The 20,003-nt window shown below is 53.8% G+C and overlaps 1 protein-coding gene and 1 long non-coding RNA gene across 4 annotated transcripts; one reads left to right on the top strand and one right to left on the bottom strand.

Annotated features, from left to right (window-relative positions):
- The first annotated feature begins 2,249 nt into the window (after positions 1 to 2,249).
- Positions 2,250 to 6,671, top strand: TRIM47 (tripartite motif containing 47). Of its 2 annotated transcripts, none has more exons than XM_055579814.1 (6): positions 2,250 to 2,968; positions 3,940 to 4,035; positions 4,332 to 4,562; positions 4,724 to 4,922; positions 5,397 to 5,468; positions 5,735 to 6,671. In XM_055579814.1, exons 1-6 carry the CDS (start codon positions 2,300 to 2,302, stop codon positions 6,370 to 6,372), a joined length of 1,905 nt encoding a protein of 634 aa, XP_055435789.1. In that variant the 5' UTR covers positions 2,250 to 2,299; the 3' UTR covers positions 6,373 to 6,671. The 2 variants fall into 2 exon arrangements, with proteins under 2 accessions (XP_055435789.1, XP_055435788.1); XM_055579813.1 differs by having other exon boundaries at positions 5,394 to 5,468.
- Positions 6,672 to 9,217: 2,546 nt separating this feature from the next.
- LOC129651115 (uncharacterized) lies at positions 9,218 to 11,247 on the bottom strand. 2 transcript variants are annotated; one of them, XR_008714013.1, is made up of 4 exons: positions 10,932 to 11,247; positions 9,934 to 10,526; positions 9,652 to 9,793; positions 9,218 to 9,438 (listed from the first exon to the last, which is right to left on the bottom strand). It is a non-coding gene; the product is annotated as an uncharacterized LOC129651115 (long non-coding RNA). The 2 variants fall into 2 exon arrangements; XR_008714012.1 differs by having other exon boundaries at positions 9,934 to 11,240.
- Positions 11,248 to 20,003: the final 8,756 nt, after the last annotated feature.

Genomic DNA, 20,003 nt, shown 5'->3' with positions numbered 1-20,003 from the left:
GCCACAAGGGGAACCTGTTTTATGAACTTTTAAAATAGTTACACGTTTACAGAAAAGTTGCAAAGATCACTCAGAATTCCCCTACACCTCCCTCCCAATTTGTCCTTTTGCTCATATCATGACTATGGTACATTTGTCACAATGAAAGAGCCAATATCAATACATTCTTATGAACTATATTCCATAACTTATTTGAATTTCCTGTTTCCCCCTAACATCCTTTTTCTCTCTCAGGAACATGTCCAGAATACACAGGACATTTATTTATCACGTCACACGTCTTGGCTGTGACGATTTTTCAGACTTTCCCTGCTTCTGTCTCAGAGAAGGCAATGGCACCCCACTCTAGTACTCTTGCCTGGAAAATCCCATGGATGGAGGAGCCTGGAAGGCTGCAGTCCATGGGGTTGGGAAGAATAGCACACGACTGAGCGACTTCACTTTCACTTTTCACTTTCATGCATTGAAGAAAGAAATGGCAACCCACTCCAGTGTTCTTGCCTGGAGAATCCCAGGGACGGGGAAGCCTGGTGGGCTGCAATCTATGGGGTCGTACAGAGTCGGACACGACTGAAGTGACTTAGCAGCTGCTTCTGTTTGACGACTTGGAGAGTTTCAAGGGGTTCTGATCAGGCGCTGTGTAGACTGTGTCTCCATTGGGATCTGTCTAAAGTTTTAATAATAATTACAGTGGGGCTGTAGGAGAAGGTAATGGCACCCCACTCCAGTACTCTTGCCTGGAAAATCCCATGGATGGAGGAGCCTGGTAGGCTGTAGTCCATGGGGTCGCTAAGAGTTGGACACGACTGAGCAACTTCACTTTCACTTTTCATTTTCATGCATTGGAGAAGGAAATGGCAACCCGCTCCAGTGTTCTTGCCTGGAGAATCCCAGGGACGGTGGAGCCTGATGGACTGCCATCTATGGGGGTCACACAAAGTCGGACATGACTGAAGCAACTTAGCAGCAGCAGCAGCAGAGTGGGACTGTGGGTAGGAAGACCACATCATATCAACGGTACTTACTGCCGAACATGACATCACTGTTGATGTTGACCTTGATCACCTGGCTGGGCTGGTTTTCATCACTGTACCCTGTCAAGTTACTCTTCTGCTCCCTTTGGAAGGAAGTCACTCTGCACCCTCCACACGTGCAGAGTGGGAAGCCACTCTCCATCTTGGAGAATGTGCCAAAACTGCTCAGACTTCCTCTGAGTGGGAAATTTGTCTATTCTCCCTCATTTATTTATTTATCCAGAGATTTATTTAGAACAGCATGAACTCATGGAAGTTTGTTTTATACTTAGGGTTACAAACCAGTGCTCCTTTAGTCATTTTGTTGCCATTCTATTTTTTTTAATTTAACATTACGGAGGTGTAGTTTACATATACTAAAATGCACCATTTTAAGTGTGTGGTTAGACTAGTCTCAGCGAACACCTCCACTTGGGAAACCCGCAGCCTGAGCCCCTGGCGCATGGCGTGAGTGTCCATGGGCTGGAACTGAATTCCTAGGGCAGTGGACTTGGAGGACGACATCAACTTCCCATTTTAAGTTTAGAGAAGCCCAAGTTCCCCACCAGAGGTAAATAGAGTCACTAAGAGGCAAAAACATATACCCATCAGCAGTTATTTTTCCCTGCAGCTCAGCAACTTTGTCTTTTTTCTTTTTATATTTATTTGGCTGAGCCAGGTCTTAGTTGTGGCATGCAGGATCTTTGATCTTCGTTGTGGGCATGTGGAATATTCAGCTGCTTAGTTGCAGCATGTGGGATCTAACTCCCTGACCAGGGATGGAACCCAGTTCCCCAACACTGGGAGCACGGGGAGTCCTAGCTATTGGACCACCAGGAAGTCTCAGCAGCTCAGCAACTTGGCTAAAGGTGCTGCGGAGGGGTCTGGAGCGCAAAGGTGCCTGCCTGACACCGTGCGGTTGCCCAGCCCCTCTGGAGGCCCTGGCTGGCCATGGGGTGGACCCCCATCGTGGGTCATGGAGGGGTGAATTCCTCTCCTGCTTTCAGTGTGGCCCCTCCAGTCGCCTTCTCTGCTCTCTGCCCTCTCTCTCTCTGCCCTTTCCTCCAGGAGCCCCTAGGGGTCAGACTGGGGCCCAGAGGCCACCCCACGCTGTCCGGGACGGGGCCGGGTACAGGCCGGCCTTTTGCGCTGGGGGGCGGTCCGAGCCGGGGGCGGGCGGGGGCCGGACCCTTGGCCTCTGTCCCAGGGGGCGGCGCCGCGTCGCCAACGGTCCGGGTCCCTCCCAGGCGAGATTGGCGGAGGCGGTGCGCCGCGGCCGCGGAGCCATGGACGGGAGTGGACCCTTCAGCTGCCCCATCTGCCTGGAGCCGCTCCGGGAGCCGGTGACACTGCCCTGCGGCCACAACTTCTGCCTCGCCTGCCTGGGCGCGCTCTGGCCGCACCGCGGAGCGGGTGGCGCCGGAGGCCCCGGAGGCACGGCACGCTGCCCGCTGTGCCAGGAACCCTTCCCCGACGGCCTCCAGCTCCGCAAGAACCACACGCTGTCCGAGCTGCTGCAGCTCCGCCAGGGCTCGGGCCCGGGGCCCGGCCCCGGCCCGGCACCGGCCCCCGAGCCAGCAACACCCAGCGCGCCGCCCAGCGCCCCGGAGCCGTCGGCTCCCTGCGCGCCCGAGTCATGGCCGCCCGGCGAGGAGCCGGTGCGATGCGATGCGTGCCCCGAAGGCGCCGCCCTGCCCGCCGCGCTCTCCTGCCTCTCCTGCCTCGCGTCCTTCTGTCCCGCGCACCTGGGCCCGCACGAGCGCAGCCCCGCGCTGCGCGGACACCGCCTGGTGCCGCCGCTGCGCCGGCTGGAGGAGAGCCTGTGTCCGCGCCACCTGCGGCCGCTCGAGCGCTACTGCCGCGCCGAGCGCGTGTGCCTGTGCGAGGCCTGCGCCGCCCAGGAGCACCGGGGCCACGAGCTCGTGCCACTGGAGCAGGAGCGCGCGCTCCAGGAGGTAGGGCGCGGGCGCGGCGGGCGGGCTGGGGCGGGTGATGGGGCTCGCGCGCCGGCCGAGGACCCCTCATTGCTTTGCCATCCTTAATTCCCCTCTCTAACCTGAAGATCTCCGCGGTGCCTTCCAGCCCTGACCGTCACCTGCTCGCTGTGGGACATTCTTTTTGGAATGAAAATGGGGGTTGGAGGGACCCAGTGAGAACTCGAAAAGGATGCAAAAATCGGGCTGGAAGACTGAGGCTGGGGCGGAGCCCATGGTGAGGGGGTGGTTAAAGGAGCCTGGTGGGGTCCGCAGGGTACCCGGCGGGCGGCCGGTGCCTTGGCCGGGCTACCGCCGGTCCCGCTCAGATCTGCCTGGGCTGAGGGTCTGGATGGGTGTGGCAGACGACAGGAGTGCGGCGGAGGGTGGACTGAGCACACAGACCGCTCTGTCCGGCTGTTCCGGGGGCTGGTGGTGGGCGCATGTACTGGCTGTCCAGCCCTGTTACCTCCGCCCCCAGTTTCCTTTGGCCCCAGGCCTGGTCTTGGCGCCTCTGGCCTTGGGATTTTCCGTCTCTCCTGCCTGAAGTGCTGACTCATAAGACCCAGGGGATTTGCCCGGAATCCCCATTTTTCAGGCTTGGATTGGGGACACAGATTCTTGAGGGACGGTGATTCTCAGACCTTGCGCAGGACCCCTCCTCACTTTCTGCTTCTTTCCCGCGGAGGGAAGTTCTCAAATCACAGTGAGCAACATGGAGAACCCGGAGGGCCCTGGACTTGCTCACCAAAGAGGGGAGGCAGGCAGCCCATGGCCCACCAGCCTGCCCTCTCCCGGGCATTCCGAAAGGGCACCAGCCTGGGCTTGAGGCCCCTTTGGTATATCATCACCACTCCCAGTCCACCTGGACCCCTGGTCACCCCCACCTCCCCCTTGGTGAGGCCCGGGACCCTACTTCCAGACCCCTTTCTCCTCGAGGGTGTCGTCCACAGGCCGAGCAGCCCAAAGTCCTGAGCGCCGTGGAGGACCGCATGGACGAGCTGGGCGCGGGCATCGCTCAGTCCCGGCGCACGGTGGCCCTCATCAAGGTCAGATCTCGTCCAACCCCGCCCCCGTCCACCCCTGCCGCAGGCTCCCGGCACTGTGAGCTTTCAGCATGGCACCCTCCACCCCAGAGAAACCCGTGCCCAGGGCGTGGCCCAGCTCCACTGAGCACGCCTGTCTCCCCCCTGACCTGGCACAGACCCAGGGCAGTTCGGGCTTGTGCCTCTGTCCACCCCCCCCAAACAAGACATAGTGGGAAGGCGGGGGTCTGAGAAGGTGGCCAAAACGTCTTCGGGGTGTTCTCTGTCCTCAATGCCTGCCCCCCCACTGTCCTGTGCAGAGTGCAGCCGTGGCAGAGCGGGAGAGGGTGAGCCGGCTGTTTGCCGAGGCTGCGGCCGTCCTGCAGGGGTTTCAGACCCAGGTGCTGGGCTTCATCGACGAGGGGGAGGCGGCCATGCTGGGCCGCTCCCAGGGTGACCTGCGGCGGCAGGAGGAGCAGCGGAGCCGACTCAGCAGGGCCCGCCACAACCTCAGTCAGGTCCCCGAAGCCGACTCAGTCAGCTTCCTGCAGGTGAGGGCGGCTCCGTGGGTGCGGCGGGCACCGAAGCTGCAGGAGGAGGCTGCGGGGGGCTGCCTTCGTGGCTGTGCCGGCCTCCTGGCGGAGCTGTCTGTCTCCTGCCCGGAGGAGCTGCTGCGGCCGGCTCAGCCTTAATGGGCATCTGTTTGGCACAGGAGCTCCTGGCGCTCAGGCTGGCCCTGGAGGAGGGGTGTGGCCCTGGGCCCGGACCCCCGAAGGAGCTCAGCTTCACCAAGTCCTCCCAGGCTGTGCGCGCGGTGCGAGCCGTCCTGGCTGCAGCCTGTTCCAGCCAGTGGGAGCAGCTGCAGGGGCTGGGCGGTGACGAAGATGGGCTGCAGAAGCCGGGCACGGAAGGTGGGCGCCCCCCGCAAGTGACTCACCCTTCCCCAGGCTACCCACACAGGGCCCCAGGCCCAGTGCCCGCTCAGGAGTGGAGGATGGAAACTGTGCCTAGCACAGGGTGGGACCCCAAACCCTGCCAGGGACTCGAGCCACCACCCTGTAATCACGAGTCAGCCCCTTTGGCCGCAGCGCGGGGGGCAGAGAGGGCCTGTCCTGGCACACCCTCTGGCTTCAGAGGGGATGAAGCCCAGGGAGGACATGGGGCGGGGCGGGGATGGGGAGGGGACGTAGAACGAGGACCAGCATGCGTGTGGACACAGGGTACCGTATTTGGGCATGTGTCTGTCCCCAGGTGGCCTGGGGTGCTGGGAGGATGGAGGAGGAGGAGAAGGATTTCAATCACAGGTTCAGAGCTGGGTCATCTTGTGCAGCCCAGCCACAGGCAGCTAAGGACACCCTCACCGTCTGTCTCCTCTTTGGCAGCAGACGCTGAGTCCCAGGACCCTGACAGCACCAACAACCTGGAGAGTGAGGCTCCTAGGGATTACTTCCTCAAGTGTAAGTTGATACCTGGGCTCACCAGGATGCTCACCTGGGCTCTCCCAAGGCTGCTGGGCTGGGCCCTAAGTGCCCATGGGCCGGGATTCCTGTCCCCGGTTCAGAGAGTGAACTAGGTCAGCTCACGGGGGTCTCCCCGTGATGGCTGAATTGTGCCTGTTGCAAAGGACGGGAGAGGTGTTTGGGGGAGGTGGGCCCCTCGGGGAAAGGCTGCCCTGCCTGACCTTGGACCTGAGCCCCGATTTCTCTCCGGTCCGTGGGGGCAGTTGCCTACATCGTGGACTTGGACAGTGACACGGCCGACAAGTTCCTGCAGCTGTTTGGAACCAAGGGCGTGAAGAGGGTGCTGTGTCCTATTAACTACCCCGAGTCGCCCACCCGCTTCACCCACTGCGAGCAGGTGCTGGGCGAGGGCGCCCTGGACCGGGGCACCTATTACTGGGAGGTGGAGATCATCGAGGGCTGGGTCAGTGTGGGGGTCATGGCTGAAGACTTCTCCCCACAAGAGCCCTACGACCGGGGCCGGCTGGGCCGCAATGCCTACTCCTGCTGCCTGCAGTGGAACGGACGCAGCTTCTCCGTCTGGTTCCACGGGCAGGAGGCGCCCCTGCCGCACCCCTTCTCGCCCACCGTGGGGATCTGCCTGGAATACGCTGACCGAGCCCTGGCCTTCTACGCCGTGCGGGATGGCAAGATGAGCCTCCTACGGAGGCTGAGGGCCTCCCGGCGCCGGAGTGGCACGCCGGCTTCCCCCGTCGACCCCTTTCAGAGCCGCCTGGACAGTCACTTTGCGGGGCTCTTCACGCGCAGGCTCAAGCCCGCCTTCTTCCTGGAGAGTGTTGATGCCCATTTGCAGATCGGGCCCCTCAAGAAGTCCTGCATATCCGTGCTCAAGAGGAGGTGATGACCCAGCTCCTGGGAAGCTTGCTTCTCTGCACCCCTGGTTTGAACCAGAGAAGGCACCAGCCTCGGACCCCCACACATTCCCCAGCCTTCTCATTCCTAGAGGCCTCCACCTTCTGTACCCAAGGCCTTCTACCTCTCAGGGAGGAGGCCCCCCCAGACCCTGTTCCCCTGCAGGCCTTGTTTCTGGGAGAAGGAACTGCAGCTTGGACAGTTCCAGGCTACCCTGACCCCTCCTCTCCCAGGTTCCTGGGACAGTGCCTGGCACATAGTAGGTGTTCAATAAACGTTTGGTCTCTGAACGACTCCCTTTTCTACTCTTCTCTCGTGAGTGCGTGCTCAGTTGTGCCCCTTTGTGACATCAAGGACTGCAGCCCTCTAGGCTCCTCTGTCCATGAGATTTTCCAGGCAAGAATACTGGAGCGGGTTACCATTTCCTCCTCCAGGGGATCTTCCTGACCCCAGGGATCGAACTCGCGTCTCCTGTATTGGCAGGCAGATTCTTTACCACTGAGCCGCCTGGGAAGCAACCTTCTCTGCATCCACCAAGAATTCCCCGTACTTCTCATCTTTCCTGAGCTGGTCTTGAAAGGCAGGAGAAGGGAGCAAAGCCCTGGTCCCAGGATTCCTACTGGGCGGGAGAGCCCTGACCCAGGAAAAGGAGGCTGAAACGGGGTGCCTACCCTTTGCACACCCCCTACTCCCAGGTTCTGAGCAGGGAGAGCCAGAGGTGGCTTCTCCCAGAGGGGTCCACCCCCACAGTCATTCTGGCTGCCCGCGTGTCTGCTTTGGATGGTCTGGTGCCCACCAGCTATTTTCATCCTTGTTGCTATAGCCTAGTTCTGGAACCTGCCGGAGAGTGCCCAAGATTCAGCGCAGACCTCACACTCCGCAAGAGCAGGGCAGGACGCTTGGGCGTGGGCAACAAAGTCTGAGACGAGAGCTGTTTTCATACGCACACCTTCTCAGCTCATGAGGGCTGCGGCTGAACCGACCCCAGGGTGTGGCTGGAGCTGGGAATGTCTTCCCTAAAAGGACCTGTCTCTTCCTTCAGAGGCTGCCTGACATCTCTGCACCAGCTGGGTGGCTGGAACCAGGCTCAGCCTCCACGCTGGGGAGACCCTGGGCTCTGTGCCCCAGTAGAGCCTCTGCCTCTCTCCTAGGAAGGTCCAGGGCCCCCTGCGGCCCTAGGACCACCCCCCACCCCACCCCATCCCAGCTTGCGACGCCTGCATACTGATTTCAAGGCAGAGAACTTGCTCCCGAGGCTACAAGGTGTGTTCTCAGGCCAGCCTCCGCCGCCCGGGGGGTTCTCAGTGGCTCAGGTGCACCCCAGGGAGGGCCGAGCCTGGAGAGCAAGGGCAGACAGAGGCCTCTGAGCCCCGGGCCTAAGGTCAAGCTGGACAATGGCTGAGTTATACAGCCAGACAGCAAAGCCATACAAGTCCTGCTCTGGCTGCCTCACCAGCTAAAAATAGCCCCTCCCACAGAGCCTGCTGGTGCCCCACAGCCAGGATGTTGTTTTTCCGGGCGGGGCCTGCTGGCTCCTGGGGCTCTGTGTTCTCGGCACCGTTTCCTTGACAGCCAAGGGCCCCAGCTCACCGGGGCCGGGGGGCTGATGGGGGAGGCTGCGCCTCCACGTTGCTGTGGCAACGTAGACCAATAGGGAGTCCCCTCACCTCCGGAACCCTCCCACCTTTCACAGAGCCCCGCCCACCCCTGCCCTGGAATGCCCCATCCCACTCTTAGCGAGAACACTCAGGTCCCAGATTCTGCAGGGTCCCGGCATGCCACCGAAAGTGAGTTAGATGCACGAGGCGCCTGCACAGGACTGGTGCTTCCTTCCTGCAATTCAGGCCTGACTAGTCAAGTCTGCAGCCACAGTGTCCCTGCCACTTGCAGAGCGACTTTGTTGATGTTCAGTCTTTGCGACCACGTGGACTGTAGCCCACCAGGCTCCTCTGTCCCTAGGATTTCCAAGGCAAGAATACTGGAGTGGGTTACCATTTCCTCCTCCAGGGGATCTTCCCGACCTAGGGATCGAACACGCATCTCCTGAATTGGCAGCCGGATTCTTTACCACTGAGCCGCCTGGAAAGTTACCAGAGTGACTGCCAGCTTCGAGACTCACAGAACCTTGTACACCTTAATCTCAGATCCCAGGGTTAACATTTACAGCTCAGAGCAGGGGACCGGCTCACCCAGGGCCACATAGCTCACAAGGTTTTGGCTGAGGCTGACCCCAAGTTTCATTGTCATCCCCAGTCTGGAGTATTAGCTGCAACCCTGCACTTCCTCTCTGATTGTAGGATCATACTAGAGCTGGAGAGATGTGGTGTATGTGAGCGTCTGTGTGTTTCTGGGTGTATCTCTTTGCCTATGTGTGTGTTTAGGTGTCTGTGTGTGCCTCTGTGTGTGTCTGTGCTTGTACGTTGTTTGTGCATTAGTGTATAGGTCTGCATGTCTGTCTGGGTGTAGTTGTGTGTGTGGATCCAGCCTAATGACTTTTCAAACATACTCTGAGGACATCTGGAATTCTGAGGAGGGACACTGAGGCAGGGCAGGCTGGCGGGGTGGGAAGGGATACCAGGGGGCCAGCCCCTCATTGGCCCTGCCAACGCTTTATAATCAGAACAGATTTTATGCAAGATGACTTGCAAAAAAGAGAAGCTGTTAAAAAGACAAAGGTTAGAAAACCATCGATCTAGTCCAAACCTGCTTTTTAGCGCCACCATTTGCAGATGAAGAAACTGAGGGATGTGCTTAGAAATGTCTACACACACACACACACACACACACACACACACACACACATGCTGCTCCCCAGTGCTGTCGCCTGTGGAAGAGCTGCTCCCAGCCCAGACCCCAGTTTCCACAGCCACCAGAGTCCTTTCTTCCAGAGCGGCCTGAGGCCCTGTGGTTGCCGAAGCTCCCGTGGGAGTCGGGCCAATAACAGACATTGGCAGTGTGGGAAGAGTGTGAAGGGTCTTCGGAGGCTGCGTTGCTATTAGCCGAATCTGGCTCCTTTGGGCCAGGCGGGAAGCCAACCGCCACTTGAGCTTTGTTTCTGTGGGAAAATGAGCCCCAGAATTCCAAACAACAGGCTGGTCAACGGACTCAAGCATCTCTCCCCTCTTGGCAGCTAGGTCCTCCACCCCTCCCTGCTCCCACCATCCCCCCACCCCCGATTCCAGGAGGGAAGGAGTAGACACATCCTCCTCCCTCCACCTCCCCCGCCCTCCTCCTCCTCCTCCTCCTCCAGCCCACTCAAGGAACTCACAGAAGTGCCTTTCTTCACTTCCCAGGCACAGGGTGAGGCTGGACTGAGACTGGCTAAAAGTGAGGGCCTGGCCAGGAAGATGGGGCTGAACTGGGAGGGGCAGAGGCTTGCAGTTGTCTCTGCTGTTGCTGGGTTTTCTCCCCTGGGAAGAAGACAGCATTTAGCTGCAGGGTCTGTGTCCCATTCAGCCCCATACCTGTCCCCCAGATCTGCGCTCCCTGTCCACCGATGCCAAATAGAAACATGGAGACAGAATTTGGAGGAAATAGAAAGATGGCTTACAGGCTTCCCTGGTGGCTCAGTGGTAAAGAAGCTGCCTGCAAGGCAGGAGACGTGGGTTTGATCCCTGATCCGGGAATATCCCACATGCTGTGGAGCAACTAAGCCTGAGCACCACAGCTATTGGCTGTGCTCTAAAGCCCAGGAGCTGCAGCTACTGAGCCCGTGTGCCACTTCTGAAGCCTGAATGCCCTAGAGCTTGTACTCCTCAACAAGACAAGCCACGGCAATGAGAAGCCCGCGCACCGCAACTAGAGAGGAGCCCCTGCTGTCTGCAACTCGGGAAAAGCCCGCGCAGCAACGAAGACTCTGCTCAGCCAATAAATAAATTAATCAATAATAGCAACAATAAAAGGAAGATGGCTTAATTTCACTGCCATGCATGGGGGAAAGACACAGCAGGATACCATCTCAAGGACTGTACCCCCTTCCTAGGAGAATTGAGAGACATTATGTAGCCTGGATTTCATGGTTTTAGGGTAAATAATAAACTCAAAGTAATGAAGGTCTTGTGTTTTTCTTCTTCTTGTGTTATTTCAAAACAGTCCGGTAACTGGGTTTATTTGTCTCTGGGTCATCTGCATTTGACCTTCTTTCTGAAAAGCAAACAGCGATAAGGGGTGATTTGCCTCAAGAGAGTGAGGAGAGAGCTAACGCCAGGTGCAGGATGCAATAAACATATCATCAGGGGGTGATAGGTTAGCTTTGTGAAGGACGAATCTAACAGACGCTACAGATTAGTGACAGGTGAAATAAAACCAGGAGTGATTAAGTCTTTCAGGCCCCTTTACATTTCTTCTCTAGCCTGTTCACCATTCTCTTTACTTTTCTTGTTCTCAGGAGAGGAAACACTTCATTTCCATTTTTGCTGCCACACACTCAACATTTGATGCCAATGTTCAAAATCTAGAACACAAGGTCACTCCTTTTCTGCACCATCATGTCTTCCAGGAGATGCCTAAGAACTGCAGGAGGTCCTGAGTGGTCCTTACGGGCCCCACCTGGGTGCAAGCCTCCATCTGCTTCCCAGCATCCTCAGTGAATTGGCCGGGGAGGCGCTCACAGCCCGAGCACGGAGACAGGTAGGAGGTAGTCCTTGAGGTCCTGGGTACTTTGTCTGTAAATGACACTCAGTTTTTAATTTTACTCTGTAATATCTCTGATTGGCTATAACATAAAGAGTAGCACTTCTCTGCTCCAGCAGTGGAGAAGAATGGTTTTGTGTGTGAGTTCTGGAATCAGAAAGTCTGGGCTAAAAATTCCACTTTGGCCATTTCCTAGCCATATGCCCTTAGGCAGGGTACTTAGCCCCATCTCGGAGAAGGCGATGGCACCCCACTCCAGTACTCTTGCCTGGAAAATCCCATGGACGGAGGAGGTGAGGATGTGGTCTGTGTCAACCATGCTGCTTAGTCATACATGTACATGTCCTGATTCTAAAATATGAATATATTCTTAAAAATAAATTAAAACGTGTATACTTATATTTCAAAAATAAATAAAACTGATACTCTTGGAAATTTTGTCAGTCCTTGGGAAACTCCATGAATTTGTTCTTTGGGAGCTAAGATTAGCCCAGACTATACGTGCCACGACGCTCCGGACTGCTCCACCCACCAAGATGGGGCACTTCCCTCACTCACTCAACTATGCATTCAGTGCGATGTGCTGTACTCAGGGCTGGGGATACCGTGGTGAGTAATCCCAACAGAGATGCCTGAGCCACACCACTGGCCCCATGATAGTCGTAGCCCTAATAAGTACTGCACAAGAAAAGGGCAGGGACTCCACCCCTGGGACACATCCAAAAGAACTAAAAGCAGGGACTCAGATGCTTGTAAACCCAAGTTCATAGCAACATAATTCACAACAGCCTAAGGGTGGGAACAACCCAAGTGTTCATCAATGGACAAATGGATAAACACAGCGTGGTCTGAATACACAACAGCCTTAAAAAAGACTGAGATTCTGACACATGCTATTACATGAATAAACTTTGAAGACATTATGCTAAGTGAAATAAGCCAAATGTGAAAGGACAAATCTTGTGTGTTTCCACTTATACAAGGCGCTGAGAATAGGCAAATTAATAAAAACAGAAAGTAGTGGGGGGGGAGGGGCTGGGGGGCGGGGGGATTGAGGAGCTAGTGTTTACTGGAGTCAGAATTCCCACTTGAGGTGTTGCATAAGTTCTGGAGAAGGATCGTGGCATAGTCTCACAATAATGGGATCATGCTTAATGCCACCGAATTGCACACTTTAACGGTGGTAAATTTTATGTGATGTAGCCAGTGTATTTTTACGCTGAAGAAAAGTTTTGCCTCTGCGATATTACAAAACAAAACGAAACACAAATTTTCCAGGGACAGAAATTTTTTTAAAAAAGGATATTAGATAGCGGTCTTGAGAAGGGGCCCTAGTGGGGCTGGCGGACAGGCATTTTCAGGAAAGACCTCCCTGAAGGGACAGCTGAGGCCTGGAGGGCAAGGAGTGAGCAAGACGGAGAGGATGGGTGTGGGCTCGGGACTGGGCCAAGCACCCAGGGACCAAAGTGTTTTAAGGAAGACAAGTGGTGTGAAGTGGTAGCCAGGCCTGGTAGGGCAGAGCCTGGTAAGGATTCTGGATTTTAATCAGGAGGAATGGGCAGCCCATGGCAGGGTTTCACATGGGTAAACAACGCAATCAGATTTGAAAGTTTAAAATCACTCTATAGGGAATTCCCTGGTTATCCAGTGGTTAGAGCTCCATGCTTCCACTATAGGCAGCTTGGGTTAGATGCCTGGTTGGGGAGTTAAGATCCCCCGTGCCTTGCGGGAGGGCCAAAAAAAACCCCAACCCAACTCTATTATTTAAGTGAAAAATGGTTTTAAAGAAGGAAAAAAAAAAAGGGATGAGAGAGATCATGCATCTTTCCAGGGAGATGGAGCGGAGCCTCCCTGCCCCCCACCCTCTTGGAAGGAAGACCCAGAAATAGCAGAAAGGGGCCCAGAGCCACAGGAGCCCCTCCAGACACCTCCCTGAGCTTCCTCCTATACAAGGGTCCCTCCAGACACAACTCCTCGGGGCTGGGGTGGAGACAACGTCAGAGGTGATGCCTGGGTCTTCCTGGCTTTCTGGGATGTGGGAGGCACAGAGGGGAACTTGAGAGCAGGGGCGTTGTGTAAACACTCCCACAGCAGGAATCGCTCAGAATCGGCCTTGCAGCTGTGCCTGGGATACTGAACTCCACAGAGCAGGGAGGTCTGGATGGGGAACCGCCGGGTGGAGCTCATCTCCATAGTAACCAGAAACAGCCCCAGACAAGCCCTGGCTGGGCTTCCTGATGGAGGAGCAAGGAACCTGTGTTACTGAAATACCCGCGGCCAAAATGACATGCCCTGACACAGCTCACTTCCCATCACTGCCGCCCCACGTGGCATCTACCGCTCCAGCTTCGAAGCCCAACCAACCAACAGCAGATGGCGGAAAGTTGAGGCTTACCAAGAGTTTTCCTTCTCAAGAAGATGACTGGCTGACTGAAGGAAAAAAATGCAGATTATCGAGTATGAAAAGGTTCCATAATGCTCAGGTACAAGAAATGTCAATTTTGATTTTTTTCCTAAATCATAAAATTTGATTATGAGCTGCCCTTCACCAAGAGGGTAAGAAATTCAATCTCGGGATTTTTTTTTTTTTTTTTTTGCGGATTTGGGGGGTCTTCCCCTCAGTAGAATGATAGTCTGCGTTTATACAGTGCCATTGGAGAAGGAAATGGCAACCCACTCCAGAATCCTTGCCTGGAAAATCTTATGGACAGAGGAGCCCGGTGGGCTGCAGTCCATGGGGTCTCAAAGAGTCGGGCACGACTGAGTGACTAACACTTACTTACACTATACAGTGCCATGGGGTAGAAGGGGACTTCCTGGATGGCTCAGCGAGAAAAGAATCCATCTGCAATGCGGGAGATGCAGGTTCGGACCCTTAACCCCTGGAGGAGGAAATGGCAACCCACTCCAGTATTCTTGCCTGGGAAATCTCATGGACAGAGGAGCCTGATGGGCTACAGTCCAAAGGGTTGCAAAGAGTCAGACACGACTCAGTCACTAAGAAAAGAGCATACACATGGGATAGGAAAACGTCTCCAATGGGGCAGTAGCTGAGATGCCCGTGGTCTGGGCCCCAGGGGTCCTCGTGTGGTGAGCCTCCTCTCACCCAAGGATTTGGAGATTGTGACCTACAGTTGTCTTTCTGCCCCAGCCCCACTGTGTGAGTCTGCTTGGGTTGAGCAGACTAACGAAGTAACACAAACTAGGTGGCCTGAACAACAGAAATGCATTGTCCCCCAGCTCTGGGGAGGCCGGAGTCTGAGATCAAGGTGTTGGCAGGATCAGCCCCTTCTCAGGCGAATGTGTTCCAGCCTTTCCCATAGCTTCTGGGGGTTTACTGACGATGTTTGGCAGTCCTTGTGGCACTCTGCCTTTGTCTTCACATGACAGTCTCCCTGTGTGCATAGCTGTGCCCAAATTTCCCCTTTTTATAAGGACACTAGTTATGTTGGACTAGGGCCCACTCTAATGACTTCATCTGAACTAATTATATCTACCACAGCCCTCCTTCCAAATAAGGTCACGATTTAAGGCACTAGGGGTTAGGATTTTGACACATGCATTTGAGGGGGCACACAGTTCAACTCACAACATCCACCCTGTAAACGGGTCTCTGTGGGACAGGGGCTTGTTGTTGTTCAGTCGCTCTGTCGTGTCTGACTCTGCAACCCTGTGGACTGCAGCACGCCAGGCTTCCCTGTCCTTCACCATCTCCCAGAGTTTACTCAAACTCATGTGCATCGAGTCGGTGATGCCATCCAACCATCTCATCCTCTGTCGTCCCCTTCTCCTCTTGCCTTCAGTCTTTCCCAGCATCAGCGTCTCTTCTAATGAGTTGGCTCCTCGAATCAGGTGGCCAAAGTATTGGAGCTTCAGCTTCAGCATTAGTCCTTCCAATGAACATTCAGGATTGATTTCTTTAAGATTGACTGGTTTGATCTCCTTGCAGTCCAAGGGACTCTCAAGAGTCTTCTCCAACACCACAGTTCAAAAGCATCAATTCTTCTTTATGGTCCAACTCTCACATCCACACATGACTACTGGAAAAACCACAGCTTTGACTAGACGAATCTTTGTTGGCATAGTTATGTCTCTGCTTTTTAATATGCTGTCTGGGTTGGTCATAGCTTTTCTTCCAAGAAGCAAGCATCTTTTAATTTCATGGCTGCAGTTGCCATCTGCAGTGATTTTGGAGCTCAAGAAAATAAAGTCTGTCACTGTTTCCATTATTTCCCCATCTATTTACCATGAAGTGATGGGACCGGATGCCATGATCTTCATTTTCTGAATGTTGATACAGGGGCTGCTACTGCTACTGCTAAGTTGCTTTAATCGTGTCCGACTCTGTGCGACCCCATAGACAGCAGCCCACCAGGCTCCCCTGTCCCTGGGATTCTCCAGGCAAGAACACTGGAGTGGATTACCATTTCCTTCTCCAATGCATGAAAGTGAAAAGTGAAAGTGAAGTTGCTCAGTCGTGTCCGACTCCTAGCGACCCCATGGACTGCAGCCTACCAGGCTCCTCGGTCCATGGGATTTTCCAGGCAAGAGTACTGGAGTGGGGTGCCATTGCCTTTTCTGGATACAGGGTCTAAGACGCTGCAATTCTCCAGTACCTGAGGCTCCTTGTCGGGTTCTGCCAACAGGGGGCGCTAGAGGGCCTGCAGGGCGGGGAGAAGCGGGCCGACTGCTTCCCAGCTGCTGGCTGTTTCCTCATCTCTGGAAGGCTTCCTCACCCCGGAAGCTGCAGTTCCTTTGTTTAGTCGTTTAGTCGTGTCAGACTCTTTTGCCACCCCATGGATTGCAGCCCCCCAGGCTCCTCTGTGCATGGGATTTCCTGGGCAAGAATACTGGAGGGGGTTGCCATTCCCTTCTCCAGGGGATCTTCTGGACCCAGGGATGAAACCCATGTCCCCTGCATTGGCAGGCAGATTTTCACCACTGAGCCACCAGGGAACTGCAGCTAAACGCAGTTTGCCAGTTTCTCCATCCCTTGCAGAACTAGCTACCCTGAGCCCTGTTCAGAGACACCGCCACCAGCGAGCATGTACCCCACTCAAAGCATTAGGTTTTAGTCCCCAGGGGCATTTCCTTCACAGTCCTATGTTTTATTATAATTATTCCGACTTTGCCCTTTGGCTCCTCCAGTCCTAGGTTCAGGTCCCTTTGGAACACCTTAGAATTATTTATTTTCACCTTTTCTGTTACCTAGCGACCTACCTTTAAAGCAACATTCCTAGCTTTATACCTATGTTAATTCTTTATACTGAATTCTCTGTTCAGATAGCTGGACAATTTCACACAACCCCCCAAAGCACACTTCAGGACCCCCATTGACCACAACCCACCTCTTCGGATTGCTATGTGGGAGCAGGACAGATGAGAGGGCAGGTTGGAGGGGGTACCACTGGAGAATTCCCCAAACTCCGCTCCAGTTCAGGGCTCTGGAAAACACCCCTTACCTCTCTATGCTATGCTATGCTAAGTCACTTCAGTCGTGTCCGACTCTGTGTGACCCCATAGACGGCAGCCCACCAGGCTCTGCCGTCCCTGGGATTCTCCAGGCAAGAATACTGGAGTGGGTTGCCATTTCCTTCTCCAATGCATGAAAGAGAAAAATGAAAGTGAAGTCGCTCAGTCGTGTCCGACTCTTAGCGACCCCATGGACTGCAGCCCACCAGGCTCCTCTGTCCATGGGTTTTCCAGGCAAGAGTACTGGAGTGGTCCAGTCATTCTGTCGTCTGCAATCTCCAGCCCCTACAGCCCCAGTCACAGATAGTAGGCTCCAGGCAAGAGCCTGGGGCTGTGTACCTTCAGGCTATGTGACAATTTCTGTGTTCAGCCAGAGCTGGGAACTATTATTAAGGAACAGGAAGGCTTGCCTGCCCTCTTGGTTGAGAAAGGGAAAAAAGCCCCTCAGTCTTTTGAGTCTCCTAGACACGACAGAGCAACTTCACTTTCACCTTTCACTTTCACACACTGGAGAAGGAAATGGCAACCCACTCCAGTGTTCTTGCCTGGAGAATCCCATGGACGGAGAAGCCTGGTAGGCTGCAGTCCATGGGGTTGCACAGAGTCGGACACGACTGAAGCGACTTAGCAGCAGCAGCAGCAGCAGCAGGCCTTGAAGGGTGAAACAAAGATGTGACATCTAAAGAAAAACTCTCAGACATGCTCGGTGGTACAGGGAATAAGAATCCATCTGCTGATGCAGGGGACACAGGTTCAATCCCTAGTCCAGGAAGAGTCTGCACTAAAGCCTGCTGCCACAACTACTGAGTCTACACTCTATAGTCCGAGAGCCACAAATAATGAGCCCGTGTGCCACAGCTGGCCTGTGCACCTAGAACTTGAGCTCAGAAACAAGAGAAGCCCACAACAAGCCTGTGCACCACAGCAGAGTAGCCCCCACTCATGGCAACTAGAGAAAGCCCAAGTGCAGAAAGGAAGACCCAGTGCAACCATACATAAATAAATAATTTTAAAAAGTACTAAGAGAAACAAAACTCTCCTCCTCACCAAGAGGATGAGAATGACCTAAATCTCTCTGACACACCCTTTAGTAAACTAATCCGGGAACCGTAAATATGGGACAGTTTCAGCTCCAGGAGTTGGGCAGATGCAGGTCCCATCTCTGGCGGGCTGGCGTGGGGAACGTAGTGGGGTATTACTCACATCAACTCCAGCACTCTCCTGTCCTTTCCTCCGCTTCCCCCACCCACACTACCCTCATCCTTTCTTTTGGAATAGGAGTTTTCAAAGTGAGGATTACGAAATCAATTTAGGGCACAAGGATTAGCAGATTTTAAAAGACAACATATTACAGAAAACCTCAGAGGACATCACAATATAAAATTAAAATTGTCTCAATCCTGATCTGTGACTCTTTCTTTTTTCCTTTTTAGGTGATACACTTCACAGTCTCCTTCTGGGGAAAAATAGCATTCATGACAAAATGCTTAAGCAGTTTTTGTTTTATTTACTTTATTCTTGAGGTATAGTTAATTTATAATGTGTTAGTTTCAAGTGCACAACACAATGATTCAGTTACACACACACCCATATATTCCTTTTCAGGTTCTTTTCCATTACAGGTATTACAATATATTGAGCGTAGCTCCCTGTGCTATACAGTAGGTCCCTTCTGTTTGCTGCTGTTTGCTGTTTAGTCGCTAAGTGGTGTCTGACTCTTTGCGACCCCATGGACTGTCGCCCCCGAGGCTACTCTGTTCATCAGATTTCCCAGGCAAGAATACTAGAGTGTGCTGCCATTTCCTACTCCAGGGGATCTTCCTGACCCAGGGATCGAACTTGTGTCTCCTGCTTGGCAGGCGGATTCTTTACCACTGAGCCATCTGGGAAGCCATACAGTAGTATATGTAGTATACGTTAATCCCAAACTTCTAATTTATCTCCACCTCCACCCCTGACATGGTTCAACAATGAACTGCCCTTGAGTCCCTCAGTGTGGTCCTGGAAAGGACCTGCCCTGTCCACCGCCTGGGAGCAGCCCTAACAATGCGTTCACATGGTCACGTGTTTTACAAAACTTGCAAAAGTTGGACACTTAAGCCAGAATGGGTTAAGCCTGCTATCTTGCTCCACTCAGACTTCCTCTTCATCACATTTCCCCTCCTGTCCTGAGGCCTCAGTGTGGCCACAGCATGATGTGTTTATAATCCTGTGTTTTAGTTCTTACACAGGGCCTCCAAACCGGGGAAGGCTTCGGGCTCCACAAAACAAGACTCTCCCTCTTATGGTATTTACAGCAGCTGTTCTTGCACACCCATTATTGGGTGAGTTTTCTTTTTCCTCTCTTTCTTTTTGAAATGTATTATTAACATTTAAAATGCACACAGTAGGGACCTCCCTTGTGGTTCAGTGGTTAAGACACCGCGCTTCTACTGCAGGGGACACGGGTTAGATCCCTGGTGGGGGAACTGACAGCCCGCATGCCGCATAGACAAAAAATAAATAAAATGTGCACAGTAAACAAACAGGAGAAAAGAGCATGAGAGTGACGCCGCTCAGTCATGTCTGACTCTTTGCGACCCCATGGACTGTAGCCTACCACACTTCTCCATCCATGGGATTTTCCAGGCAAGAGTACTGGAGTGGGTTGCCATTTCCTTCTCCAGAGGATCTTCCCAACCCAGGGATCAAACCCATGTCTTCTGCATTGTAGGCAGACACTTTACCATCTGAGCCACCATGGAAGTCCTATAAAAGAGCATACAATGCACAAAAAGTAGCCTGCCCACCCCAATTCCCAGAGCTGAGCTTCAAAGCAGTAATGCCAAAAACTATGCCTGGTGGATCTTTCAAGAGACTTAATACCTAGATCTTATGTTTTAGACAAATGTAAGTATATTTATACACCATTTGTTCAGACGAACCTTAGCAGTCTTTTCACTTCAGCACACAGAATTTGACTTCATTCTTTTCAACGACTGCATAGATTGCATGTGTGGATTTTTTTTTGGCTGTGCCAGGGATATAGGCTGTGCCCTGCCTTTACCACCTGGTGGCTCAAACGGTAAAGAACCTGCCTGCAATGCAGGAGGACCCGGGTTTGATCCCTAGGTCCAGAAGATCCCAGTATTCTTGCCTGGAAAATTCCACGGACAGAGGAACCTGGCAGGTTATACAGTCCATGGAGTTGCAAAGAGTCAGACACGACTAGGAGACTTTCATTAACTCCCTGACCAGGGATGGAAACTGTCCCCTGCAGTGCAAGCAGGGAGTCTTAACCACTGGACCCCCAGGAAAGTCCCATATGTATGGAATTTAACCTAACCTTCAAGGGCAGATTTCATCATGTCCCCTGATGTACTACTTCATCGCACTTGTCCTGCAATGTCCAACCTGGTTTTACACAAGACCTTATAGAAAACTGTTACCTGCTTCATAATATTTTCTAGTTTTTTACCCTTAACCTAAGAAATCTCACTCAAAACGAAAGTCAAGCAGGTGGATCACAAAGTTGGC

The sequence above is a fragment of the Bubalus kerabau genome, chromosome 4 (genome assembly GCF_029407905.1).
Source record: "Bubalus kerabau isolate K-KA32 ecotype Philippines breed swamp buffalo chromosome 4, PCC_UOA_SB_1v2, whole genome shotgun sequence".
Taxonomy (NCBI): Eukaryota; Metazoa; Chordata; class Mammalia; order Artiodactyla; family Bovidae; genus Bubalus; species Bubalus kerabau.
The sequence above is the reverse complement of the archived record's forward strand: the minus strand, read 5'-3'. Positions and strand labels throughout refer to the sequence as shown.